An 11,422-nucleotide genomic window follows, 5' to 3' on the forward strand; every position below is an offset into this window, starting at 1 on the left:
ACGTATACTAAAACCTGATTGATATCTGCCAATATGGTAACTGATCTTTATCTGACAGGTATTTGGTCCAAACATGCTGAAATGGTTATGTCCCACTGCAGTAAGCCATTTAAAGGATGGAATTGCCTTCCCTACTACACGCGATAACTCATGACTATCTCTGCTTCTACCTAGATTCTCTTTTCAGGCTCCTGTGCTTCATTATTAGCTCATGAGAAGCACGTGATTCACTTTTTCATCCTTCGAGCAACTGGATACAGTGTAGAGCTAGGCCAAATGACTGGCACCAGCTGCAGTTCCATCTGGAAGCATTCACGTAAGGCTATTGCTTTCCCTCTTCATTTTTTTCAACCAGTCAGACATGGGATAAGCAAATGCACCAGGCACTCAATTCTCATACTCGAGTGCTGTATAAGGTGTTAGTGCCTTCTCAGCTGTTTCATGCCCTCGGCAAATCTTGGAAGCCCAAAACTTTATAGTTATATGTCATGGAGTGCTGGATAAGGTGTTAGTGCCTTCTCTGCAGTTTCATCCCCAGGCAAATCTTGGAAGCCAAAACTTTGTAGTTATATGTCATGGATGCTGTTTTTGCTGTATGTCATTAACAAGTAACATTTCTGTTTGGTAATTTTATTTTGTTTTATAATTGGTAGTGCATTCCATCTTAATTTGCTTCAATGTTGAGTAATGTAGATTGGTCTAATTGAATACTACTTAACAGAATATATTTGTTTTTGTGTATTTTGTTTTGTAACACTTTGTATATTGGAATGTTTCTGTTGTTAGTTATGTGGCATATCTGTAATTAGTTGATAGTGGCAATTCTGTAATTAGACAATAGATCACCTTTACTATTTAAGCCGAGATCTAAAATGAATGAAGGATCGATGAGGAATTATACTTCCTCTGTGTTTTTCTTCTCATTTGATACTACTACTTGGTGTGACAGATGAAACTGGAAATCTCACCACCTGGAGATGCTACTTCTCTTCTCTTTCAATGTTTAATTTTATTGAAAGATTACAGTATGCTGCTGCTGCTCCTTTCTCCATGTATGATTATATATGTGGGGTGTTTGCTTGTGCTCTCCTGGTCTGTGTTTTTGGGGCATGTGCTTATGCATGGTTCCATGATCTTTGGGTGGTTGGCAATGGCAATGGCATTTGAGCCTTCTAGAATTCTCCTGGTCCTGGGGAGGGGTGAGGGTGTGATTCTGTTTGGCTTCTTCTTCTCAGAAGTCTTTTATTTTATTAGATGCCAGACAAGGTTCTTATCAACTTCTTCCTTGCTGATCTTCTAAATTCAAGGAAGGGTGATGATCTATATATGATACTTTCTTTAATCTTTCTTGTCGACTTGGAGGGAACTGATAGGAGAGAAGAAGAAGAAGAAAAAGTTGACTTGGCAAAGCTACAAATCAATCCCCTGGTGGCTGCTGGCTGGTGGCTGCTCGGAAGATACAAGTGGTCATCCCCCTCTTTTCAAGTGGCTATTGTCCTCGTAATGTCAGTTTTGGGCTTTCTTTTTTGAGTTGTGCTGGCCTGGGCTCAAGTGATCTTTTTGCTTCGTCTCTTTTGTGCCTCGATCGGTTAGTGGTCTGTTTAGTTGTGCCTTGCGATTGTTCTCTACTCTATTTTGTTTTTTGGGTTTTGGCGAGACTGATTGGTGGTCAGTTTCCTTGTGCTCTTTTGAGCCTATTGGCCTATGTTATTCTTTGCGCTCTTTCCCCTCCGATAGATGTCTTGTGCCTTTGTGCTATGCTTGGGAGAGGTGGGATACAAGACGGAATGTTACATAATGGAACAGAATGTAAAGATAAAGAAGTAACATAATGTTTGTTGACTTTTAATTATTTGGGAAGAATAGAATGTAAATGAATGTGAACTAACTCTATTTTTGTTTGGATAGTGAATGAAAAGAGATGAAATAGTTAAAAAAAGAAAATAAACCTATAAATACATATACTCAATCCACTTTCAAAATAAATAATAAAAATAATAATCATATTTATAAATATATTTTCTTCTCTTTTGTTACTCTCAAATTAGAATAAAGAGAAGAAAAGAAGATGTTGTATGCTGTCCTTTTTCTTTCCTTTTCATTATTAAACTTCCATATAAACAAGGGGAAAGTCTTGCTTCCTGCCACCTCCAAACCCAAACGCAAATTAATCTTTCTTTATATATTTATTATTCTTTTATTTCTCACTAAATTAAAAAAAAAAAAATCACATGCCAGTCTCGCTGAAATGTACATAAAAGCAAAAAATGTAAAGAAATATATTAATTAAAGCAAACATAAAAATCAAATCAGTAGTTGTCATTTTAAAGCAAGTTAAACAAAATCTGCACACTGCAGAATAGAGTATAGAGTAGAGGTGGAATCTACTTTAAGAAGACGAGAAGTAAACAGGACAGGTTTGAATCCACTTTTACAGACATTTGGTACACACTGTATAAAGCTAGCTAGCTCATCATCAGAACTCAGCCACTGAGGACCCACCCACCAATCTCATGCATCGATTCTCCTCCTCCTCCTCCTCTACCCAACCCCAAAAAACAAGGGCTTATTCTCTCAAGGGGTGGAGAATGTTGTAGGGAGAGAGAGAGAGCCGTCCAAATCCAATTGATTTCAGGCGATCTTGAACCAAGGGACCACCTCGCTTTTAGCCAACCAGCAGAGCCCAGAAAAAGAAGAATCAGAGATTGGAGATAGTGAGTGGTCCCTTCCCAGATTCCCATTCATCTCCATGCCCACATCTTCTCCATTTTTCTTTTTTGCTTTCTCCAGTCTGCCCTGTAAAAACTTTCCCAAGTAAGAATAAGAATAAAAGTAAGAATTTAAGAAGATGATGATGAACGTCCTTAGTTTTATTAATTTGTAACTTCGATGTTGTTTCAGAGTTTCCTCGGAATATGGGGTGACGAGTTACGGATCACCGTCACCTCCTGTTTGCTACACGTGTACAGACTCACTGTCAGTCTCAGGGAAAAATAATATCGTACCCGAGAGGTGAAGATATCATTGCCCCATCTGCATTTCTTCTCTCTCTCTCTCTCTCTCTCTCTCCCTCGTAACATAAAACCCTAAAAATCATGGAGAAGAGAACACTCACCTGCAGCCTGCAGGAATATGGCTCAAGGGTTCAGACGAAGGGAAATTACAATGCTGCCCTGCAATCTAGTTCTGTTTCTATTGTACGTACGTACTCTGGCACCATGAGATGGAAGTATGCATGGCTCCTCATACGCCATCCGCAGAGGCCATCGATGAGCCGATGGGCTCCGCAAATGGCATACAGGGAGCCAGGCATATATATGTATATGCATGGACCATATATTAATATATAAAAGATGCACGAAACATGTATGTATGCATGGATGGAAACATATAAAGTGGATTCCAAAACCCTAATGAAGAGAGCTTGTTGCTTCATGGCATATTTCCAAGAGGTAAAGAAGGTAACATGGAGATCCATGGAGAGGTAGGAAATAGCAAAGTGGGTTGCTCAAAAGATGCCAAACCCAGTTGAATTGGCACAAAGACAAGCATAAGAGATAGATGGATGGATGGATGGATGGATAGAGAGATGGGAAAATGGAGCCACTAGGGCGCTAAACATTTGTGTTTCTTTTGAGAAGGAAAGGAGCGAATGTGGGGTTGGAGTTGCATCCCCCCCAGACCGCCGGTAGATATAGAGACTTGTTGAGAGAGAGAGAGAGAGAGAGAGAGAGAGAGAGAGAGAGTTATTGGGTTACTAATCAACCACGCAATTTCCTAAGCCAGGGGGTGGGCTTAGAGGTGGTGTGCGTGTTGGGTTTGAAATCATCTTTTTTTCTGGGTCGTAAAGCAAAGGTTGCTTTTCCATTCTGAAGCTTGTTTGTCTGGGAGCGTTTGGAAGGCATGTGGATTCCTCAGCCCGCTCCACTCTCTCTCTTGATTAAATAAAAGCAAAATAAAATAAAATAAAGAAACTCCAAAAACAGCATAACCCCATGAGTTTTCTTCTTTCCCCTCTTCCTTCATTCAACCTCAGGAATAATCAGTCTAGTGTAAAACCTAAACTGTATGGTACAAAACAATATTAAATATGTCGCCCTCTTGTTCAAAACATAAAACATCAATTAATCAAACTTATTTCACAGGGTTCTCATCATGAATATATATTAATATCCATGTATATACTACTATTTGTTTTGAGTATATAATCAAACTTATATATATATATATGTATGTATATAGGTCACAGGGTTCAGGGTTCTGTTTGGCTTACTTTTGAAATGAATATATATATGGGGTGTAATTAAGTAAGAAAACAGGCTATATATATAGACAAGAAACGTTGAAATGCATAGACAAGAATCTTTCTTTTCTCTCCTAGTATTGGTTCGCATTGTAGCTCTCCTAGTCGTAGGCTTTCTGTTGTACGACGAACAAAATTTTATAGCAATGCTTCTAAGCTACATGTTTTTTCTTCAAATGCTGAATATCTTCCATCGCCAGAATCTTTGCTGTCCAATGTGACCATGGGTGGCAAGGCAGTCATCATCATCTTCTGTTCTATAGCTTCATGTTTATTGCCAGCTTAATTATTTTCTCAACAGCATTGTTAATTCATAGAATACGATATAAAGCGAGGTCTTTACAGAATGGAAAATAGTGCAGGAATATTTTTCATTTATTTCAATTATAAATTCTCAAAATGATCAAAACCTTGAAATTAATCACTGGGCTATGTGCTCAAGTTCTCATATAGTGTGTTGATATTTTACACATTTTATGACAATTATTTTCATTAGATAAGTTTTAAATTACAATTATCAATGAGAAAAGAAAACTGTGGTCAGTGAATTTTCCAAAAGACGTCTAATTTGTTGTGAATCATCACTAATATATATGTTTACTATAGTTAACTTAATTACAACTATATATGAAATATATGCTCAGCAGAAAAGAAAAAAAAAAAACCACCACCATGAAAGATATATATATATATATATACACTTTGGTATACCATTTGAATTAGCAAATGGTGAAGATTTGTAATGGCTTCTATCTTAGCAAGAAAAAAAAAAATCAGTGCCCATTTTAGATCATTTCATAAGATTAACTAACTAATTAGATGTGTTTAATTCATGATGACCTCTTAGAAACAAAATTGAGCAATAAAGTCTTGTTTTTATTTTAAAAGTCTCGTCCTTACAGCTCCTATTAAATAAATTCATCAGTACGATTAAAAAATTATTAAAAAATAGAATGAAGAAGATCAACGTTTTCAAATCAATTTTTTTTTTTTCTTTTTTTGCTAACCAAGTCAAGGGTTTATCTTCACCATAAAATCTATCAACCTTTCCAAAATTATGTTAGTTAATATGAGATAGGGAAAAAAAGGTAATTTTGATAAGAGATAATCATTTCATATAGTAGTGATTGAAGGCAAAAGTGATCAGGTAATACAGTAGGATAGAAGTGGAGTTATCAATTCAGGCTAAGTTGCCTTTTACATATGTAGGCAAATACATGCAACAGCTTAATAGCTACTAGCTAGTAGCTAAAAAGAAGAAAACTACCCAGTTATAACCTGAGAGAAAGCAACACGGATAGATATGAATTCTCAAAGTGGCTCCGCTCAATCAAATATTGCAATGGACTTTTCTAAAGTCTCATTGCCCGACAACAAATTTGACTTTTATTTGTCATGTAATTCTTTAATTTATGAATTTGTGTGGTAATATTTTATAATGTTTTTTTATTTTCTTTTAAGTTATCAATTAAAATTTACATCAGCATTCACGTCATTAAGGATAAAGATTAACAATTTCTATAACATTCTATGATTAAATTAATCTATAATTAAATTTGATTAGAACATTGCTAAAAAAGTGCATTCTAAAATTGTAGGAAACTTAATTTTTTTTTTAATTTACCCAAATTCTAAACTTATTACATTAGCTTGCAATATTATTATCTAAGAAAAATAATTATTTATTATTTTAAGAATTTTTTTGTGTGTTTATATATGAAAATACCATTTTTTTTAGAAGCATGATGGGTAGTCATGCTGAATTGCGCTAACAGAATAAAGTAGGCATGGATGGCAGGAGGGCAAGATAAAAAGTTAAGTTAAAAAGAGGGGACAAAACGTAAAGTAAACTTAACATTCCATTAATGACATAACTTTGTTTAAAGCATGTGTAATGATTAGAGCACAAGAGCTGATTTAACACGAAATCGATCCCAACGATCGAACACCTTGGATATATGCTTGATCATTATTAGGCTGCTTCTTGGTCAAATCATTTTAATTAGTCAATCTGAAAATTAATTATAATAATAGACAGGAGAGTGGCACGATTGGGCTCGGCATGTCTGCTCTTTTACTAATCAGTATGTGAAATATGACACGTGTAAAAGAAATGTAACAATGTTTTTATACAATATTGGATTTTAGATTGTTAAAAGTGGAGTCTTGAAACAGATGATGATGGATCAGGTTCATGCCTTGAGCTGGTTCTTTTGGAGTTGGGTAGGCATCTGAGCAACAAATTAATTAATTTTGATAAATTCTCTTTTATTTTAATTTCTGTACGTAAGTAATTCAGCATTGGAGCTACGGAGCAAATTAAGGCCCGCCTACGTGATGGGGGCATGGTGAAGGACCAGGTTTGGCAACTTAATAATGACCGGCTAGAATGAGAAACTACTCTTTGTAGACTGTGGGTGGGTAGCAAGGAAGTTCTAATCAAGGCAATAGATAGGGCAGGCGATCCCTACAAATATTATAATACCTTGTGCTTTGTTGCCTCTAGCTGTATGCCGAGACATCGAATCAATGGGGTCAACATGAAAAGATTCAATGGGTCAGCTCGGCTACGCTTTGTTGTTCCAAATTACAGACAGGGAGGCACATGGATTAACAAAGCAATGTTGGCCAACTCCTCCTCATTCTCTTGTTTTGAAGGCCAAATCATTTTCCCACTGTGTCCTTTCTTGAGGCGCGCCTTGGGCATAATCTATCTTTAATTGGCTTGCCAGGGATGTTCAATTTACAGTTTAAGGGAAAAGGTGAGGTGGTGTGCTGGTAATGGGGCTAGCCTCGGTGCCATCCGTGATAAATGGGTGCCACGTCCTCCATCGTTGCATACTGTTCCTCAACAGCCTGTGTCATTGGATGATTATGTGTTCGTTGACATCGATTTGGTTCTCTCTATTCCGCTGTACCCTTCCCATTCCTCCGGCACTTTACCAAAAAATGGGGAGTAGTAAAGGCCATGCTCTGTAGGTTCCACTACTGGCCAATCGCTGACGTTGAGCTCCTTTTGGAAGGCCATTTGGGGTTTGTCTCTTCCTTCCAAGCTTAGGACTTTTGCATGAAGATTTTCTAGGGATTCATTACCCGTTAGTGAATTTGACTAAACGACTGCCTCTCACATCCCAACTTTGTGTGCCCGTGGCTATATCAATCATACGAGTCCTCCGGCCTCCACTTGTCCTGCAATTGCCTCTAGCCCGCACCACTTAGTGTCAATTGGGCCTTATTTTTTAATTCCTAGATCCCCCACCCCCTATCATGTTGCATTAATTGTGACATCCCTTTTCAGTTTGTTGGTTTTGTGTTTTCTAATAAGGCCCAAGACTGTGATGATTTTTCGAGTGGATTTTCATCTTCATAGGGTTTGGTCCGGGATTGAAGAACCCAAATCCGTCACCACTTTTAAGCAACCCATTTTAGAAGCCGGGCCACGAGCCCTATTTCCACTTTAGAGGAGAAATGGTCATTAGCCCATTTACTCAAGTAGGGGGAAGCCCACTGTTTTGAGCCCAAAAGCCCATTATCTTTAAGCCCTCATATAAAAGGCCCGTGTGTGTCCATTTTCCTTGGTGTTTCTCTCTCTATCTCGGCCAAACCCTAGCTCATCTCTCTCTCTCTCGTATCTCCTTGCTTGGCCGATTGCTTCATTCGTAGTTTCCTTTAGTGGATAATCTTCCATGGCTCCGTTTCCATCTCGGTCTTATGCCTCTTTCCATGTTGAGAGGTTGCATCTTTTCTTGTTGATTTTGGCCGATTTGTTGTCGATGCGCATGCCCTATTTAGGGGTTTTCAATTATCCATTCTCTGTAAGCTTTTCTCTTTGCTTTGTGCTTTCTACCCTTTGTCTTTGTGAGCGATCTACCTTCTGTGGTAACCTACTGTGTGTGGCTTTGATCGATTGGGTGAGAGAGGGCTTCTGTTTGTGTTCGATCGAGAGGTGTTGGGGCTTTCTAGGTTTTCAGTTTGAGGGCTGGTTTTGAGGGTTTCGTTGTGGCTTGTGGTTCCTATTCGTTGGTGTTACCAAAGTGGTGAATAGACTCTTCAGATCTGAGCCTTGAACATTATTTAAACAAGGAAAATTTTCTGCAACAATTGGTATCAGAGTCTTGTGCGGCTCCTGGGTTGTGCTTGTTCGAATCAGATCTGAAAAATCCCATCGTTTCCAGATCCGATTTCACGGTGAGTGAGTTCCATATCAGATCTGATCTCGATTCAATTATTCTTTGCAGGTTGTGAGTTGGGTCGAAAGGACCTCAGATCTGGATCTAGCAAGTCGCGGGTCATCTCCCCGAGCAGCACGTGGCTGCTTACTCGCCTGCTGGCTAGAGGCGCGTGACCTTGCAGGCGGCGGTGCGTGAGGCAGCGCGTGGAGGCCGAGGTGCCATTCCTCTATTCTAGATCTGATATTGCATCACTCACAGATTTCAGCCCTGAGATTTGTACTGGTAACCTCTGTGGTTTTAAATTCTGTAATTTTCATTTACAGCATTTTAGCAGGCCATCGTGTGGGGGTGGCCATTAGGTTTTGGGGGTTATTCTGTGGTGGTAACAATTGCTTATTGCTAGAATTGTGATTACTTGTGTTAATCTGTGTGATTATTGAAATTGCTAAGTGCTTAAAAAAAAAATCTATTTCAAATTAGTCTTTGATTCTTTGTGAATCTGCTGCCTAAGTTTTTTTTTAAAAAAAAAAATAAAACTTTGTGTCTCCTTAGGTTCATATCTAATTCCTTATGCCCCTTGTGACTGTTTTTTTTTTTTAACTGCTTAGTGCTTTAAAAATTGTTCCTAGTATATTAGTATTATCCTTGTTTAAAATCTGCCCTTGATTGAATCTGTTTTGTGCATACGCATTGTTTAGGATTCAGTGTGAAAAACTTAGTGTTTTTTGTAGGTTGCACTACTTATTTGTGTTAAGCATATACTTAGTGAATATGTCCACACATTTTGAATTGGGGGTTTTCAATGGAAAGGGAGATTTTTTTATATGGCAACAAAAAATGAATGGAATTTTAGTTCAACAAAGAGTCTCTAAGGTTATAGATGAAAATATCCTGAGGGTACTAAAGAGGAACTAAAACTTGAAGCTGATAAACTTGCCTATACTTCTATAATCTTGCATATCTCTGATTTAGTGTTAAGAAAAGTAGGAAAACTTGACACAAATAAAGAACTTTGGGGGAAATTGAAGAAAATATATGTTAAGAAATCCACCCCTAATAAGCTTTATTTTCTTGAAAGTTTCTTTAGTTTTAAGATTGACCCCTCTAGAGACCTAGATGACAACTTAGATGTCTTTAATAAGTTGGTTCAAATATCATAAATTGTGGTGAAACGGTGTCGGAGGAATATAAGGCAATTATTTTGTTAAATGACATTCTGATACTTATAAAGAAGTTAAAAATGCCATTAAGTATGGTAGGGACACGTTATCACCTGAAATTGTCATAGATTCTCTTAGGAGTAAGGAATTGGAATTAAGGAGTGAGAGAAAATATAGTGAGGTCCACATGATGAGGGGTAGAACTAAGAATCAGGAGGAAGGTAACAAGAAAGTGAAGAGTAGGTCAAAATCCAAAAATCAAGAGAAGGGTAAAAAGTCTTATGGTTGTGGGAAAATCGGACATTTCATTAAGGATTGTTATGCCAAGAAAGACAAACAAAATGAAGAAGGCAATGTAGTGACCCCCTATAACCCTAGTGAGGTATACATGCTTCTAGATTCTAGTGCAAAATTAGTGGGTAAGGACTATGTGTCCATTGTTCCATTTTAGGGAAGGGTTGAGTATCCTTATTCCCACCACCTTGAGTAAGGTGGAGAGTCCTACCCTATTTGGGAGGATGAGGTAGATCCTAGCCTAGATGAATCCTAACTTGAGTGGGATGGAGAGAGAGTTAGCTCATGTTATATGCATTTGTTGCATATTTAAGCATTTGTTGCTTGTCTAAGCATTTGTTACCTATTTTATGCATTTGTTGCATTTCCTATGTGGATAATATGCATTTGTTGCAAGTTCATGCATTTGTTGCATGTTTAAGCATTTGTTGCTTGTCTAAGCATTTGTTGCCTATCTTATGCATTTGTTGTATGTTTATTTCTTGTGTGGATGATTAGGCATTTGTTACTAATTCATGCATGTGTTGCTTAAATTGTGCTTTTGTTGCCAGTATATGCATTTGTTGTATGTTGCCTGTATGTGCAGGCCTCGTTAGGAATCAATGTGGAGATTGTTGGTTTTGTGTTTCCTAATGAGACCCAAGGCTGTGACAATTTTTCGAGTGGGTTTTATCTTCATAGGCTTCAACCCGGGATTAAAGAACCCAAATCCGTCACCACTTTTAGGCAACCCATTTTAGAAGCCAGGCCACAAGCCCTATTCCCACTTTAGAGGAGAAATGGGCCTTAGCCCATTTGCTCAAGTGGGGGGAAGCCCACTGTTCTGAGCCCAAAAGCCCATTACCTTTAAGCCTTAAAGCCCTCATATAAAAGGCCCCTATGCGGCCCTTTTCCTTGGTGTTTCTCTCTCTATCTCGGTCGAACCCTAGCTTCTCTCTCTCTCGTATCTCTTTACTTGGCCGATTGCTTCCTTCGTGATTTCCTTTCGTGGATAATCTTCCATGGCTCCGTTTCCATCTCGGTCTGATGCCTCTTTCCATGTTGAGAGGCCGCATATTTTCTTGTTGTCTATGCGCATGCCCTATTTAGGGGTTTTCGATCATCCATTCTCTGTAAGCTTTTCTCTTTGCTTTGTGCTTTCTACTCTCTGTCTTTGTGACTGATCTACCTTTTGTGGTAACCTATTGTGTGTGGCTTTGATCGATTGGGTGAGAGAGGGCTTCGTTTGTGTTCGGTCGAGAGGTATTGGGGCTTTCTGGGTTTTCAGTTTGAGGGCTGGTTTTGAGGGTTTCATTGTGGCTTGTGGTTCCTATTCGTTGGCGTTACCAAAGTAGTGAACGGACTCTTCAGATCTGAGCCTTGAACATTATTTAAATAGGGAGTTTGTACTTTGTGTTCATCTTCTTGTTGCTGTTATCGGTACTTCGTGTATTGTTCTTTATGTCCGATTAAATCTGGTTCGATGTTATTGCATTAACCCATATGTTTTGTAG

General features: G+C 38.2%; 1 protein-coding gene and 1 long non-coding RNA gene across 4 annotated transcripts in view; one reads left to right on the plus strand and one right to left on the minus strand.

The window, feature by feature from the left end:
- Positions 1 to 741, plus strand: part of LOC127806173 (probable protein S-acyltransferase 15) — a 56,548-nt gene extending 55,807 nt beyond the window's left edge. For all 3 annotated transcript variants that reach the window (XM_052343283.1, XM_052343282.1, XM_052343281.1), the window contains one exon: positions 59 to 741. In XM_052343283.1, the coding sequence (XP_052199243.1) occupies positions 59 to 154 (96 nt within the window). In that variant the 3' untranslated portion in view covers positions 155 to 741. The remainder of the gene's footprint in view (positions 1 to 58) is intronic.
- Positions 742 to 2,257: 1,516 nt separating this feature from the next.
- On the minus strand, positions 2,258 to 3,740 carry LOC127806174 (uncharacterized). Its single transcript, XR_008024362.1, has 2 exons — positions 3,116 to 3,740; positions 2,258 to 2,796 (listed from the first exon to the last, which is right to left on the minus strand). It is a non-coding gene; the product is annotated as an uncharacterized LOC127806174 (long non-coding RNA).
- Between the last annotated feature and the right edge of the window lie 7,682 nt (positions 3,741 to 11,422).

This window comes from Diospyros lotus, chromosome 7, assembly GCF_014633365.1.
Source record: "Diospyros lotus cultivar Yz01 chromosome 7, ASM1463336v1, whole genome shotgun sequence".
Taxonomy (NCBI): domain Eukaryota; kingdom Viridiplantae; phylum Streptophyta; class Magnoliopsida; order Ericales; family Ebenaceae; genus Diospyros; species Diospyros lotus.